The sequence below is a fragment of the Lagenorhynchus albirostris genome, chromosome 1 (assembly GCF_949774975.1).
Source record: "Lagenorhynchus albirostris chromosome 1, mLagAlb1.1, whole genome shotgun sequence".
In the NCBI taxonomy this organism is placed as follows: Eukaryota; Metazoa; Chordata; class Mammalia; order Artiodactyla; family Delphinidae; genus Lagenorhynchus; species Lagenorhynchus albirostris.
In genome coordinates, this window is record NC_083095.1 from 179,116,183 (window position 1) to 179,134,313 (window position 18,131).

Here is an 18,131-nt window from a genome sequence, read left to right on the forward strand (position 1 = left end):
GTATACTCCTATATACATAATATGTTAGATCATGCAAACTAACCCACTATGGATTATTATTCAGTGATAAAAAGAAACAAACTACTGATACACTCAAACACTTGGAGGTATCTTAAGGGCATAATGTGAGTAAAAAAAAAAAAGTGAATCTGAGTACCTAAATCTATAAAGCAAATATTAACAGAATAAAGGGAGAAATAGACAGCAATACAATAATAGTAGGAAACATTAATACCCCACTTGTATCAATGGGTAGATCATCCAGACAGAAAATCAATAAGGAAGACTAGCCTTAAATGACATGTTAGACCAGATTGAATTAATGACATATACAGGACATTCCATCCTAAAGCAACAGAATACACATTCTTCTCAAGTACACATGGATCTCCAGGATAGATCAGATGTTAATTAGCCCACAAAACAAGTCCTAAATTTAAGAAGATTGAAATCATATCAAGCACCTTTTCCTACCACAATGGTATTGACATTAGAAATCAATTACAAGAAGAAAGCAAAACTCACAGATGTATGGTGATTAAGCATATGATCATCTGAATAGATGCATTTGACAAAACTGGGCAAAAACATTCATTTATGGTAAAAACTCTCAACAAAGTGTGTATAGAGGGAATGCACCACAACATAATAAAGGCCGTATGTGACAAGCCCAAAGCTAACATCATACTGAACACATGAAAAGATGCTCAGCATCACTAATCAACAGGGAAATGCAAATCAAAACCAAAATGAGATATCATCTCACACTTGTCAGAATGGCAATTATCAAAAAGACAAGAAATAACAAGTGGTGGCGGGGATATGGAGAAAAGGGAACTCTTGTGCACTGTTGGTGGGAATGTATATTGGTCCAACCACTATGGAAATCAGTACAGAGATTCCTCAAAGTATTAAAAATAGAACTACCATATGATCTAGAAGTTCCACTTCTGGGTATTTATCCAAAGAAACTGAAAACACTAATTTGAAAAGATATATGCACCCCAATGTTTGTTGCAGACTATTTACAATAGCCAAGGTATGTAAAGGACTTCAGTGTCCTTTGATGGATGAATGGATATAGAAAATGTGACACACAGATCCACAGACACACACAGGAATATTATTCAACCATAAAAAGAAGGAAATCTTACCATTTGTGACAACATGGATGGACCTTGAGGGCATTATGCTAAGTAAAATAAATCAGGTAGAGAAAGACAAATACCAGATGATCTCACTTTTTTAGAGGAATCTTAACAAAAACAAACAAAAACCAAGAAAACTAAGCTCAAAAAAAAAGAGAACAGACTGTTTTTTTTTTCTTTTTTTTATAACTTATTTATTTGTTTTTATTTTTGGCTGTGTAGGGTCTTCGTTGCTGTGCGCGGGCTTTCTCTAGTTGCGGTGAGCGGGGGTTACTCTTTGTTGCGGTGCACGGGCTTCTCATTGCGGTGGCTTCTCTTGTTGCAGAGCACGGGGTCTAGGCGTGCGGGCTTCCATAGTTGTGGCTCACGGGCTCAGTAGTTGTGGCTCACGGGCTCTAGAGCGCAGGCTCAGTAGTTGTGGCACATGGGCTTAGTTGCTTCATGGCATGTGGGATCTTCCTGGACCAGGGCTGGAATCCGTGTACCCTGAATTGGCAGGTGGATTCCTAACCACTGCACACCAGGGAAGGCCCAGACTGGTTTTTGTAAGAGGTGTGGCTGTGGCAGTGAGGGGTGGATGAAATGGGTGAAAGGGTACGAATAAATAAGTCATGGGGATGTCATGTACAGCATGGTGACTATACTTAATAACACTGTACTGCATATTTGAAAGTTGCTAGGAGAATAGATCTTAAAAGTTCTCATCACAAAACAAATTTTTGTAACTATGTGTGGTGATGGGTGTTAACTATACTTACTGCGGTGATTCCTTTGCAATCCATACAAAGTCGAGGGACTTCCCTGGTGGCGCAGTGGTTAAGAATCCGCCTGCCAACTCAGGGGACATGGGTTCGAGCCCTGGTCCCACGTGCCGCAGAGCAACTAAGCCCATGCGCCACAACTACTGAGCCTGCACTCTAGAGCCCGCGCACCACAACTACTGAGCCTGTGTGCCACAACTACTGAAGCCCGCGTGCCTAGAGCCCATGCTCCGTTAACAAGAGAAGCCACCGCAATGAGAACCCTGCGTACTGCAACAAAGAGTAGCCCCCTCTCCCCACAACTAGAGAAAGCCCGCGCACAGCAACAAGGACACAACACAGCCAAAAATAAATAAATAAAAAATACAAAGTCGAATCATTATGTTGTAAATATGAAACTATTATGTTATATGCCAATTACATCTCACTAAAAAAAAGAAAGGAATAAAAATGAAAAGGCATTAAAAAATGTCTACCTCAAGAGGTCACACAATGAATGATTCCGTTTATATAACGTTCTCGAAATGACAAAACTCCTGAGAAAGAATAAATTAATGGTTGTCAGAGGTTAAGGATGGTGGGAAGGTGATGGGTGTGAATATAAAGAAGCATGAGTGACGTATTTGTGTTCTGTATCTTGACTAGTTCTATATCTTTATTGCAGTGGTTGTTACATTAATCTACACATGTGATAAAATGGCATACAACTATACACAGCCATTGTACTTAATGTCAATTTCTTGGTTTTGAAATTGTATTGTAGTTATATAAGATATAACTATCAGGGAAAACTGGGTTAAAGGTACACTAGAATTCTGTGTACTATCAAATCATATCAAATCAAATGGGTTTAAGAAAGCAAGGTGGTTTAATGTTAGAAAAACAATCTATATAATTCATCTCATTAACAAAATAAAGGTTAAAAAGCTATAATCATCATAACGGACACAAAAATATTTGATAACATTTTATAACATTCATTTTTAATTTAATAAATAAAAATTCTTAGCAAATCTAGGAAGAAATTTTGATTTTTAAAATTCACAGTGTGATGTTAACAAAAATGGCAGAGTAAGGAACTCCAAACCTACTCTCTGTATAAAAGCAACCAAAAAAAAGGTCAGAATCTATCAGAATCAAGTTTTTCTAAACTCTGGAAATTAATCAAAGGCTTGCAGTACTATGGGTAACATGTACTAAAGAAAGACAGCTGATTCTTGATAAGAACAGCAACCTCTGGGCTACATTAACTTACCCCAGTCTTATTCCCTGTTCCACAGCTCAGCACTACCTATGAAAATAACAACCATATTCTTGATTGTGGAGGGAGCAGAATGAACTAATTTTCAAGGAACTGTAATCATTTGTTTTGATCTGTTTCGTGGCTCCTTGGAAGATCAAAAGGCTTGTCTTTATTTTGCTTAACTGAAAACTGGCCTAATGCTAAAAGCTCTTCCCTGGGGGCATATTCGGAAAATGGTTACTGTCTAGTATCTTAGCCACTGCTTCCTGAGGCAACAGAAAAAAGCTGGGCAAACAACAGATTAACCAAAAAGCTTGAGAAGAAAGGCTGAGGAATAAGATGCTCTGAGAATCTAGGCCATGTGCATGCTCAAGGCTGTGAGCATGGTCAGAAAAGACCTGAGAAGGACTTAAGTTCTCACCTGCTGTTGCTCTTGAGGCTCTCTGGAAGCAGAAAGTAAAAGCTAAGGCAGAATTGTCAACTGCCTGACTGGGTGTGGAAGCTGAGCCCCAACACATACACAGAGCCCATGGCAAAGACTGGAAGAAATTTTGGCTACAGGCATTCAAGGAAATCTCTGTCCAATTATTAGCTGATCACTAAGCTAACTGAATAGAGACTTCAGTGGCTACACAAAAAAAAGAAACAGAGTTTGTAAAATTAGTACAGAAAAGTCTGTAAACAAACAAACACCAACTACAATAAGCCAAACATAACAATAAATCCTGGAAAGGGGAGAGAATCTGATTTTTTCAGAATCGCAACTAATAACCGTCACATTACCCAGTCTTCAACAGGAACAATGATAACTGCCATACCTGCAAAGAAACAATATAGTATGGCCCAAACAAAGGAAAAAAATAAATAGAAACTGTGCCTGAGGAAGACCAGACACTGGAATTTCTAGGCAAAGGCTTTAAATCAGCTATTTTAGGGCTTCCCTGGTGGTGCAGTGGTTGAGAGTCCACCTGCCGGTGCAGGGGACATGGGTTCCTGCCCCGGTCCGGGAGGATCCCACATGCCGCGGAGTGGCTGGGCCTGTGAGCCATGGCCGCTGGGCCTGCGCGTCCGGAGCCTGTGCTCCGCAGTGGGAGAGGCCACAACAGTGAGAGGCCCGCGTACCGCAAAAAAAAAAAAAAAAAAAAAAGAGTAAATCAGCTATTTTAAATATTCAACAAGCTAAAGGAAACCATGCCCAAAAAACTAAAGGGAAAGTATGAGAACAATGTGTCACCTAGTTGGGAATAAATCAATAAATAGGTAAAAATTATTAAAAGGAATAAAACAGAAATTCTGAGGGTGAAAAGTGCAATAACAAATTAAGAATTCACGAGAGGGGCTCAACAGCAGGTTTGAACAGGCAGAAAAAGAATCAGCAAACTGACAAATAAACCCACTGAGATTATCTGGTCTGAAGAACAGAAAGAAAAGAGAATTAAGAAAAATAAGCAAAGCCTCAGAGGCCTGTGGGATACCATTAAACATATCAACATATGCTTAATATGAGTAACAGAAAGGCGAAAGGAGGAAGGGGAAGGGGGGTGAGAGAGAAAGAGAGAATATTTGAAGAATAATGGTCAAAACTTCTAAAATTTGAAGCTCAGTGAACTCCAAAAGGATAAACTCACAGGAATCCACATCTACATACATCACAATCAAACTGATCAAAAGCTAAAGACAAAGAAAGAATCTTCAAAACAGGAAAGGACAAGGAACTCATCATGTAAAAGCGATCATCAATAAGATTAACATGTGATTTCTAATCAGAAACCAGAAGGTAGAAGGTAGTGGGGTGATGTACTCAAAGTGCTGAAAGAAAAGAACAGTCAAACCAAAATTATTTATCTGGCAAAACTATCCTTCAAAAATGAAGGAAAAATTTTGACATTCCCAGATAAAAAGTGAGAGAGTTTGTTGCTAGCAGTCTGGCCCTACAAGTGCTTAAAGGGACTCCTTCAGAACGAAATGAAGGGACATTAGACAGTTCTCAATGGCATATGAAGAAATAAACACCAGGATAGGTGTTTTTGTATTTACACAGGTAAATATACAAAAGAGCATAAATGTAATTTTTGTTTGTAATTCTTTTTTAATCTCACTAAAAGACAACTGCATAAAGCAATAGTTATAAATCTCAGTTGACAGGCACACAATGTATACAGATTTAATCTGTGACAATAACACATTAAATGGCGGAAAGTTTAACACTATTGAAACTAAGTTGGCATTAATCCTAACTAGATTGTTATAAATTAAGATGTTAATGTAATACCTAGAGAAACCACAAAATTTATGTCTGAATAAAGACCTGTATGTGAATGTTCATAGCGTTTTTATCATAGCCCCAAAGTGGAATCAAACTAAATATCCATTAGCTGAAGAATGGATAAACAGTATGTGATATATCCATGATGGAATATTATTTAGCCATAAGAAGAAATGAAGTACTGTTAAATAACACAACCCTGAATACTTTGTGCCAAGCAAAACACAAAAGGCCACATACTGAAAAGAAAAAAAAAAAGGCCACATACTGTATGATACCAATTATGTGAAATGTCTAGAACAGGCAAATCCATAGACAGAAAATAGATTAGCAGTTGCCAGGGAAGGGGAGAGAGGAGAATTGGAGCTAACTGCTAACAAGTAGAGGGTTATTTACTTATTTTTTTGGTGTGATGAAAATCTTGAATTAGATAGTGGTGATGGTTGCACAACATAGTGAATAGACGACAACCACTGAACTGTGTGCACTTTTAAATGGTGAATTTTATGTTATGTGACGTGTGTCTCAGTAAAAAATGCTACAGAAAGCCTACAGCACATATCACATTTAACAGTTAAATAAAAGAATATATAATTTTAATAATGAAATAAAACTTTTAATAAAGAAAGCTTTTTTGAGATTGCAAATGCAACAAAGATACTTATTATATCACTTTTATTCTACATGCACTAGAGATCCTTAGCACAAAAGAAAAAAAAAGTGTAATACTCAGGAAAACTGTTAAAATTAAAAAATAAATTTAGCAAGGTTGCAGGACACAAGGTTATTATACAAAAATCAATTGTATTTCTATATAGCAAATATAATTGGAAAGTGAAGTTTAAAAAAACAATATCATATATAATGTCATCTAAAAACACTAAATGACCAGGAATATTTTTTTAAACGTGCAGTATATACACACAAAAACCTGTAACACATTAAAAATAATTTTTTAAAGACCTATATGAATGGATTTATTCATGGGTTGTAGAGTCAATACTGTCTGGATGCCAGTTCTTCCAAAATTAATCTATATATTCAATGTAATCCCAATTGAATATCTAAGCTGAATAATTTGTGGAAAATGGCAAATTACTTTAAAAATTTATATGTGAGGGCTTCCCTGGTGGCGCAGTGGTTAAGAATCCGCCTGCCAATGCAGGCGACGTGGGTTTGAGCCCTGGTCTGGGAAGATCCCACATGCCGCGGAACAACTAAGCATGTGTGCCACAACTACTGAGCCTGTGCTCTAGAGCCGCAAGCCACAACTACTGAGCCCACGAGCCACAACTACTGAAGCCCACGCGCCTAGAGCCTGTGCTCCGCAACAAGAGAAGCCACTGCAATGAGAAGCCTGTGCACCACCAGGAAGAGTAGCCCCCACTCACCACAACTAGAGAAAGCCCGCGTGTAGCAACGAAGACCCAACGCAGCCAAAAATAAAATAAAATAAAATGAAATAAAATAAAATAATTTATATGTGAACGTAAAGTGGCAATCTTATAGGAGGAAAACTAAGTTGGAAAATTACTATACCAGATATCTAGTACATAGCTACAGTAATTCAGATTGTGTGGTATCAGCACAAGCATGGAGAAATAGATTAATGGAACAAAGCAGAAAGTCTAGAAACAGGCCACATGGTTATGGACACTTGTTCTATAATAAAGGTGGCATTTGCAGAGCTGTAGGAAGCAGTCTTTTCTTTAACTGGTATTGGGTCAGTTGGTTTGGAAAACTTTTGAAAAAATATTAAACTTGATCATTACTTTACAATAAACACAAAGTCCAGGGGATTATGAATTTAAATGTAAAAAGTAGAATACTAAAGCTTCTAGAAAAATTTGGAAATATCTTTATGACTGCAAAGCGGGAAAAGATTTCTTAAACACAACACAAACATCAAATAAAGGAAAGGAAAAGACTGATGACTAAAATTAATAACTCTGGTCATCAAGACACCATTAAGAGAATGAAAAGGCAAGCCAACGTGGGAGAAAACGTGCAAAGATTCACTTCTGAAATACATTAAAAACCTCTTTACAAATCAGTAAGAAAAAACAAAGGCAACCCAATAATAAAAAAAGACTTGAAAAGGCATTTCACATAGGAGAGTATCAGTGTCCAATAAACATAAGAAAAAGTGTTTAAACTTATTCATCAAAGGTTATACAAATTAAACCATAATTAAATATGACTACACACCTAACTCTTTGGTTAAAAACATAAAAGACTTGACCCAGTGTTGGCAAGGATGTAAAGTAATTGAAGTTTTCAAATCCTGTTGCTGAGCTATAAATTGATACAAACATTGAAAAAAAAAAGTATTCAGAATTATTTACTAAAGCTGACCCTGCAACTTAACTCCAAAAATAGAAATTTACACATATGTGTACTGAAAGTACAATAGTGTGCAAAGGAAACTTACTCATTATAGTCAAAAACTGGAAACATCAATCTCCAACAAAAATAAATTGTGCTATATTTCTAAATGGATTATACAGCAATGAAAATGAACAAATTACCGCTATACACAATAATGAATAACTATCACAAATACTATATGAATAGAGGAAAGCAGATGCAAAATAGTACTTATGGAATGTGTTATGGACTGAATGTCTGTGTCCGTCCCCCCATCCATATGTTGCGATCCTAATCCCCAATGTGATGGTAGTAGGGGGTGGGGCCTTTGGGGGTTCCTTAGGTCATGAGGGTGGAGCCCTCATGAATGGGATTAGTGTCCTTATGAAAGAGACCCCAGAGAGCTCTCTCACCTCTTCCACCATGTGAGGACACAGCAAGAAGACTGCTGTCTATGAATAGGAAGAGGGCCCTCACCAGACACCGAATCTGCCGGCATCTTGATCTTGAACTTCCCAGTCTTCAGAACTGTGAGAAATAAATGTTTGTTGTTTAAACCACCCAGTCTATTATATTTCTGTTACAGCAGCCTGAATGGACTAAGACAGGACGATTCCAGTTATAAACTTCAAACAGCAGGAAAAACTAATCTATGGTTAGAAGTCAGGATGATCATTATCTTTGTAGAAGAAAAGAAAGGTAGTGACCAGGATGAAGCATGAGTGTGGCTTCTGGACACTGGCAATGTTCTATTTCTTGATCTTGGCAATGGTTAACTTGATTTACCATGTGATAGTTTACTGAGCTGTACATCTATATTTTATGTACCCTTCAGTATGTATTTTACTCAATTAAAACAAAATTTTAAAAATTTACCTGTTTTTTCTGTGCTCTGTTTCTATTTTCCAGCCAATCATCCATTTGTTCCTCAATTTCTTCTATAGAAGTTCCATGATCATAAGATTGAATATATGTACTTTCTAAAGGTGTATATACAGGAAATTCAGGTTTTGGTTTTTTTACTTTAACTTTCTTCTGCTCTAAAAAAAAAATGTTTAAAAGAACCAATCAATAACATAATAGCTTCTAACATTTTATTCATCGACCATTCTTGAAAGAACACGTAAATATATATTGTTCTTTCATCAAAATAGAATTGCTTTGCTATAAATAGTTAGCTGTAAAGTTTTATTGTGCCCTATCCACTGCATTGTTTTAAAATAAAACTCACGGGTGCTAATGATAGAAGATTATGATATAACCATCATATCAATGTGTATATATCTTTAGTGTTCAAAGTACTGTTCATGAAACATTTCATTATGGCATAGTGAAAAGAGCGTGGTCATTAGTGTTTTAATCCTACCTTTACTATCTAATAGTTGCACAATACTGGGCAACTAACTTAACCCTTAGAACAAGTGTCCATTTTCTCTTCTGTAAAAGGGAGCTACCTCTAACCTCATAAAGTTGATGTGAGGAGAATTAATTATATATCCCCTAACATACTACTTGGCAGAAAATTAGCTCTTAATGGTATACATTCATCTTTTCAATATTTTACAAATGCAAAATATAACCTGGCAACATCAAGGGTAGTTATCAATAGATACTTATCAATTTATCAATTGGCCTCTCCATTAAATCCCTTTCTGATTAGAAAGTTAACACTGAGAAGCAACTTCACTCTTGATTACTACTGTCAAACTCATCCATCCTTATAACCATATCTTCTCCATCCTCTATGTATCTGTTATAATACTAATGTAATAAAATTAATATGATATTGGCATATGAAGAGACAAATTCCTAGAATAGAACAGAGAATTCATAAATATTTCAGTTCAGTGGGAAAAGGATTTATTAAATGATGCTGTCACAAATGAATACCCATTTGAAAGAAAATTGGACACAACTTTACAATATATACCAAAATAAATCCCAGTTGGATAAGAGACTTGACTTTAAAAACCAAAACAATAAAAATCTTGCAAAAAGAAATCTAAAATATTACCTGTACTATTTAAAGGAAGACAAAATCTTAACTAAGACTGAAAACCCAAATGCTATTAAAAAAAAAAAAGATAAAAGACAGAATAAACAAATCAAGAGAGAAATAACAGATTTGGAAAGATCATCTACAATTCAGAGTACAAACAGAAGCCTGATATACAGAATACATAAAGAGATCTTATAAACTGACAAAAGGATAGGCAGCCCAATAGAGAAAAATGGCCAAAAATAATGTGCATTAAGAATACAGGGTTGGGCTTCCCTGGTGGCGCAGTTGTTGAGAGTCTGCCTGCTGGTGCATGGGACACGGGTTCGTGTCCCGGTCCGGGAGGATCCCACATGCCGCGGAGCAGCTGCGCCCGTGAGCCATGGCCGCTGAGCCTGCACGTCCGGAGCCTGTTGCTCCGCGGCGGGAGAGGCCACAGCAGTGAGAGGCCCGCGTACCGCAAAAAAAAAAAAAAAAAAAAAAAAAAAAAAAAAAAAAAAAGAATACAGTGTTATGGGAACAGTTCTACTTAACAAGGCTGTTACCTTTCTAGAAATTACATGGTATCTAATACCATATTTTATCCTCTACTGCTTCAGTACCTTTATACATCCAGGCTTTTGAAATGGTGACTTAAAAAAAAAACAAAACACCCTAATACCAAAATAGGAAATTAGTAACTTAAATGATATATGAGTCTAATTTAAAAGTATAAAAACATAGTGTCACCAGAGTACAATATGAGCCCAAATAGGAGGCCAGGTTTTCTTGTTTTTCAAAATTGTTTTTCAGAAAAGAGGAAGAAACCGTATAAGTGACTCCTTATGGGGACTTCCCTGGTGGCGCAGTGATTAAGAATCCGCCTGCCAATGCAGGGGATACGGGTTTGAGCCCTGGTCCGCGAAGATCCCACATGCCGCGGAGCAACTAAGCCCGTGTGCCACAACTACTGAAGCCCGTGCGCCTAGAGCCCGTGCTCCACAACAAGAGAAGCCACCACAATGGGAAGCCCACGCTGCAATGAAGAATAGCCCTGCTCGCTGCAACCAGAGAAAGCCCACGTGAGAAAGCAACAAAGACCCAATGCAGCCAAATTAAAAAAAAAAAAAAAGATTCCTTATGAAGTTGGTCATATTACTCAATTTTTCACAATTTCTTTATTTTGAGCAACAAATTATTGCTAAGGGAAAATACACATAAACTAGAAAGTAGTTTTGGTTAATTATAGAGAATCAGTTATAAAAAGGAAGCAAATAAATTTGGTTTATTTCTGGGGTGTTGATCACAATTTCAAGTATCTGAATCTTTTAAAATATGCATTTAAAAAAATCACTTAAAAACATAATACAAAACTTCCACTCCTGGAAAAATGAAGAAGTACTTTTTCATAGTCCTCTCACTAAGAAAAACTAAAAATTCTAAATGTTATATATGAAACAAACAGAAGAATAATCTGAATGTTGGAGAGAAGACAGACCAACTAGGAATGGCAGGACCCAATGAGCACCAAGGTGGTAACTTCCCTGGGTTTCTTACAGCCTCATATATCCCAGACTTGGTCCCAGGGAAGCTTGCAACCCAAAAACACTGAAAGGCACAGAAATAATAATGGTAATATTAAAAAATTTAAAAAGCTTTCTCTTTCCAGCCAAAAGGACCAGAAAAGCAGCAGCATATCAAGATAAACTTTTAGATAATAACCGATCTACTTCAGGCAAACAACACAGAAAAAACTATGGCCACATCCCACCCCCATGCCAGCTAAGGCTAGTGGGAAGCCTAGACTTCTGCCATAGTGAGGCTGTAATGAGGCACCCCAACCTCAGGGTGATGTGGGAGAAGGCTGTGTAAGAGGCCAAGCTTTCATGTCTGCTGAGAGGGGATGTGGATCCCCCTTCCCATGTGGGAACAGCAGACACTAAGTTGGTAGTCTGGGTTTCCAAATCTACCCAGGGATAGTAGATTTGGAATAATGAGGTGTCCCTCCTCCTCCCTGCCAGGGTGGTTTCAGAGGAAGCCTAGAGGGCAATCAGGGCTTTCACAACTGTCCAGCTGAGGCACCCCTGCCCCCCACAATGTCAGAGGAGGCCAGGTGGCGAGCAGTAAGGCTGGGGTAAGTGGAGACCTACTGGCAAGCAAGAGCACCCACACTCACCCAACCCTGAAAGGATTCACAACCAGCCTCCCCCTCAGCTGTAATACATGTCATGAAGGGAACCTGGAATTCCACTCCTACCTGACTGTAACAGGGCAGCAGCCCTCCCCTTTCCACTGCTAGGCTTTGTGAGAGAACACCAGGTAAAATAGAGGATTTAAATAAGATCCAGAGTCTTATAATACCTGAAATGTCCAAGTTTTAATAAAAAAAAAGTCACTCATCATACCAAGAACCAAGAATATCTCTATTTGAATGAAAAAGATAATCAATAGATGCCAACAGATGAAGGAGACATCCAAATTATCCGACTAGGATTTTAACACAGCATACAAAAATGGTCTGACAAGCAACAGTACACATTCTTAAAACAGAGGAAGAAAAAAAAGTCAACAGCAAGGAAACAGAAGATATACAGAAGAACCAAATAGAAATACCAGAACTGAAAAGTATGCTAACTGAATTTGGCACATTTTTCAAGTGCAAAATGCAAACAACTGTCAACTCAAAATTCCATATTCAGTGAAAATATCCTTCAGGAATAAAGGGGAAACCAAGACCTCTGCAGACGAAGGAAAACTAAGAGAATCTGTTACCAGCAGACCTATCTGATAATAATGGCTAGTTATCTGAACAGAAAGGAAATCATAAAAGAAAAAAATCTTAAAATAGCTGGAAGGAGAAAGAACAAGAGTAAAAATATGGGTAAATACAATAGATTTTCCTCCTCCTCTTGAGTTTTCTATGTTATATCTGACAGCTGAATGCAAATTATAACATTCAATATATGTAGAGAAAATATTTAAGACAGTTGTAAGTGGGAGACATAAATGGATGTAAAGTGAGGTAATGTTTCTATATATCACTTGAAATGGTAAATTGTTTATACCAGTAGATTGTAATAAGTTATGTATATATAACATAATACCTAGAGCAACCACTAAAAACGCTATACAAAATAATATATTAAAAAAACACTATAGGGCTTCCCTGGTGGCGCAGTGGTTGAGAATCCGCCTGCCGATGCAGGGGACACGGGTTCGTGCCCCGGTCTGGGAGGATTCCACATGCTGTGGAGCGGCTGCGCCGTGAGCCATGGCCGCTGAGCCTGCGCGTCCGGAGTCTGTGCTCCACAACGGGAGAGGCCACAACAGTGAGAGGCCCACGTACCGCAAAACAAAAAAAAACAAAAAAAAACAACACTATAGATAAATTCAAATGGAATTCTAAAAAGAAAAACATTCGAGTAACTTACACAAGAAAGCAGAAAGAAGAAAACAGAACAAATAGAAAACAAAAAATAAAATGGCACACTTAAGCCCTAATATATCAATAACTACATTACAGGCAAATGGTCTAAATACACCAATTAAAAGATAAAGATTGGTACAGTGGATGAAAAACCAGGACCTATGTATATGTTATCTACAAGAAACTTATTACAAATTAATCAAAACATTAATCAAAAGAAAGCAGGAGTAGCTAATTAATATCAGGTAAATAGAATTCAGAGCAAAGGAATTTACCCAAAAGATGCCCAAAGCAAGCAGAGAAAGAAAATAATAAAAATAAGAACAAAAATCAATGAAACTGAAAAGAAAAGCAATAGAGAAAAATCAATGAAACAAGGAACTGGATTTTTGAAAAGATCAATAAAACTGATATACATCTGGAAAAACTGACCAAAAAAGTGAGAAAACAGAAGTTAGCAGTATTTTAGCACTGAAATTGGAGAAATCACCACAGGACATGCAGACATCAAAAGGATAATAAAGTGAACAACGCTAAACACACAAATTTGACAATTTGGGTGAAGCTGACCAACTGCTTGAAAAATACAAACTACCTTAATTCAATCATTAAATAGATATATGAAATAAGATATTTGAATAGCCTTGTATTTATAAAGGAAATTTAATTTATAATTTAAAAACTGCCAAAAAGAAATATCCAGGCTTAGATGGCTTCACTAGAGAATTCTACCAAATGTTTAAAGAATTAACACCAATTCTACACAGCTTCTTTCAGAAAATAGAAGAGAAGACTTCCCAATTCATTATATGGGGGTACCCTGATACTGAAATCATACAAAGACAGTACAAAAAGAGAAAACTATAGACCAGTATCTCTCATGAATATAGATGCAAAAATCCTTCACAAAATATGTGCAAAGAGAATTCAGCAATATATAAAAAGAATTATATACCATCATGGTATTTACTGCGGTGGGGGTGCAAGTGTGGTTCCATATTCAAAATTCAATCAGTGTAATCCACAACATTAACAGGCCAAAGAGGAAATATCACATGATCATATTAATAGATGAAAAAAATGTAGCAAAAATTTAACAAAATTCAACACCCAGTCATGATTAAAAACTCAGAAAACTAGGAATAGAGGGAAACTTCCTTAACTTCATATAGGGCATCTATAAAAAACATACAGCTAGCACCTCAATACATAAGGCAAATACTAACAGCCATTAAAGGGGAAATCGACAGTAACACATTCATAGTAGGGGACTTTAACACCCCAATTTCACCCATGGACAGATCATCCAAAATGAAAATAAATAAGGAAACACAAGTTTTAAATGATACATTAAACAAGATGGACTTAATTGATATTTATAGGACACTCCAACCAAAAACAACACAATACATATTTTTCTCAAGTGCTCATGGAACATTCTCCAGGATAGATCATATCTTGGGTCACAAATCAAGCCTTGGTAAATTTAAGAAAATTGAAATTGTATCAAGTATCTTTTCCAACCACAACGCCATGAGACTAGATATCAATTACAGGAAAACATCTATAAAAAATACAAACACAGGGCTTCCCTGGTGGCGCAGTGGTTAAGAATCCGCCTGCCAATGCAGGGGACACAGGTTCGAGCCCTGGTCCAGGAAGACCCCACATGCTGTGGAGCAACTAAGCCCATGCGCCGCAACTGCTGAGCTGTGCTCTGGAGCCCACGAACCACAACTACTGAAGCCCACGTGCCACAACTACTGAAGCCCTTGCACCTAGAGCCCGTGCTCTGCAACAAAAGAAGCCACTGCAATGAGAAGCCCGCGCACCGCAACGAAGAGTAGCCCCCGCTCACCACTACTAGAGGAAGCCCGCGTGCAGCAAGGAAGACCCAACGCAGCCAAAAGTAAATAAATAAAAAATAAAAAATAAAAATTAAAAAAAAAAACAAAAAAAAACAAAAAAAACACAAACACATAGAGGCTAAAAAATACACTACTTAATAATGAAGTGATCACTGAAGAAATCAAAGAGGAAATAAAAAAATACCTAGAAACAAATGACAATGGGGACACAACGACCCAAAACCTATGGGATGCAGCAAAAGCAGTTCTAAGGGGGAAGTTTATAGCAATACAAGCCCACCTTAAGAAGCAGGAAACATCTCGAATAAACAACCTAACCTTGCACCTAAAGCAATTAGAGAAAGAAGAACAAAAAACCCCCAAAGCTAGCAGAAGGAAAGAAATCATAAAAATCAGATCAGAAATAAATGAAAAAGAAATGAAGGAAACAATAGCAAAGATCAATAAAACTAAAAGCTGGTTCTTTGAGAAGATAAACAAAATAGATAAACCACTAGCCAGACTCATCAAGAAAAAAACGGAGAAGACTCAGGTCAATAGAATTAGAAATGAAAAAGGAGAAGTAACAACTGACACTGCAGAAATACAAAAGATCATGAGAGATTACAAGCAACTCTATGCCAATAAAATGGACAATCTGGAAGAAATGGACAAATTCTTAGAAATGCACAACCTGCCAAGAATGAATCAGGAAGAAATAGAAAATATGAACAGACCAATCACAAGCACTGAAATTGAAACTGTGATTAAAAATCTTCCAACAAAGAAAAGCCCAGGACCAGATGGCTTCACAGGCGAATTCTATCAAACATTTAGAGAAGAGCTAACACCTATCCTTCTCAAACTCTTCCTAAATATAGCAGAGGGAGGAACACTCCCAAATTCCTTCTACGAGGCCACCACCACCTTGATACCAAAACCAGACAAGGATGTCACAAAGAAAGAAAACTACAGGCCAATATCACTGATGAACATAGATGCAAAAATCCTCAACAGAATACTAGCAAACAGAATCCAGCAGCACATTAAAAAGATCATACACCATGATCAAGTGGGGTTTATTCCAGGAATGCAAGGATTCTTCAATATACGCAAATCTATCAATGTGATACACCATATTAACAAATTGAAGGAGAAAAACCATATGATCATCTCAATAGATGCAGAGAAAGCTTTTGACAAAATTCAACACCCATTTATGATAAAAACCCTCCAGAAAGTAGGCATAGAAGGAACTTTCCTCAACATAATAAAGGCCATATATGACAAGCCCACAGCCAACATCATCCTCAATGGTGAAAAACTGAAAGCATTTCCACTAAGATCAGGAACAAGACAAGGTTGCCCACTCTCACCACTCTTATTCAATATAGTTTTGGAAGTTTTAGCCACAGCAATCAGAGAAGAAAAGGAAATAAAAGGAATCCAAATCGGAAAAGAAGAAGTAAAGCTGTCACTGTTTGCAGATGACATGATACTATACATAGAGAATCCTAAAGATGCTACCAGAAAACTACTAGAGCTAATCAATGAATTTGGTAAAGTAGCAGGATACAAAATTAATGCACAGAAATCTCTGGCATTCCTATATACTCATGATGAAAAATCTTAAAGTGAAATCAAGAACACACTCCCATTCACTACTGCAACAAAAAGAATAAAATACCTAGGAATAAACCTACCTAAGGAGACAAAACATCTGTATGCAGAAAATTATAAGACACTGATGAAAGAAATTAAAGATGATACAAATAGATGGAGAGATATACCATGTTCTTGGATTGGAAGAATCAACATTGTGAAAATGACTCTACTACCCAAAGCAATCTACAGATTCAATGCAATCCCTATCAAACTACCACTGGCATTTTTCACAGAACTAGAACAAAAAATTGCGCAATTTGTATGGAAACACTAAAGACCCCGAATAGCCAAAGCAATCTTGAGAATGGAGCTGGAGGAATCAGGCTCCCTGACTTCAGACTATACTACAAAGCTACAGTAATCAAGACAGTATGGTACTGGCACAAAAACAGAAAGATAGATCAATGGAACAGGATAGAAAGCCCAGAGATCCCATGCACATATGGACACCTTATCTTTGATAAAAGTGGCAGGGATGTACAGTGGAGAAAGGACAGCCTCTTCAATAAGTGGTGCTGGGAAAACTGGACAGATACATGTAAAAGTATGAGATTAGATCACTCCCTAACACCATACACAAAAATAAGCTCAAAATGGATTCAAGACCTAAATGTAAGGCCAGACACTGTCAAACTCTTAGAGGAAAACATAGGCAGAACACTCTATGACATAAATCACAGCAAGATCCTTTCTGACCCACCTCCTAGAGAAATGGAAATAAAAACAAAAATAAACAAATGGGACCTAATGAAACTTCAAAGCTTTTGCACAGCAAAGGAAACCATAAACAAAACCAAAAGACAACCCTCAGAATGGGAGAAAATATTTGCAAATGAAGCAATGGACAAAGGATTAATCTCCAAAATTTACAAGCAGCTCCTGCAGCTCAATAACAAGAAAACAAACAACCCAATCCAAAAATGGGCAGAAGACCTAAATAGACATTTCTCCAAAGAAGATATACAGACTGACAACAAACACATGAAAGAATGCTCAACATCATTAATCATTAGAGAAATGCAAATCAAACCTACAATGAGATATCATCTCACACCAGTCAGAATGGCCATCATCAAAAAATCTAGAAACAATAAATGCTGGAGAGGGTGTGGAGAAAAGGGAACACTCTTGCACTGCTGGTGGGAATGTGAATTGGTTCAGCCACTATGGAGAACAGTATGGAGGTTCCTTAAAAAACTACAAATAGAACTACCATATGACCCAGCAATCCCACTACTTGGCATATACCCTGAGAAAACCAAAATTCAAAAAGAGTCACGTACCAAAATGTTCATTGCAGCTCTATTTACAATAGCCCGGAGATGGAAACAACCTAAGTGCCCATCATCGGATGAATGGATAAAGAAGTTGTAGCACATATATACAACGGAATATTACTCAGCCATAAAAAGAAACGAAATTGAGCTAT

General features: G+C 37.1%; 1 protein-coding gene across 3 annotated transcripts in view; it reads right to left on the reverse strand.

The window, feature by feature from the left end:
• Nucleotides 1–18,131, reverse strand: part of DNAJC1 (DnaJ heat shock protein family (Hsp40) member C1) — a 366,483-nt gene that overhangs the window by 79,344 nt on the left and 269,008 nt on the right. For all 3 annotated transcript variants that reach the window (XM_060161504.1, XM_060161493.1, XM_060161484.1), the window contains exon 8: nucleotides 8,662–8,825. In XM_060161504.1, coding sequence (XP_060017487.1) covers nucleotides 8,662–8,825 — 164 coding nt within the window. The remainder of the gene's footprint in view (nucleotides 1–8,661; nucleotides 8,826–18,131) is intronic.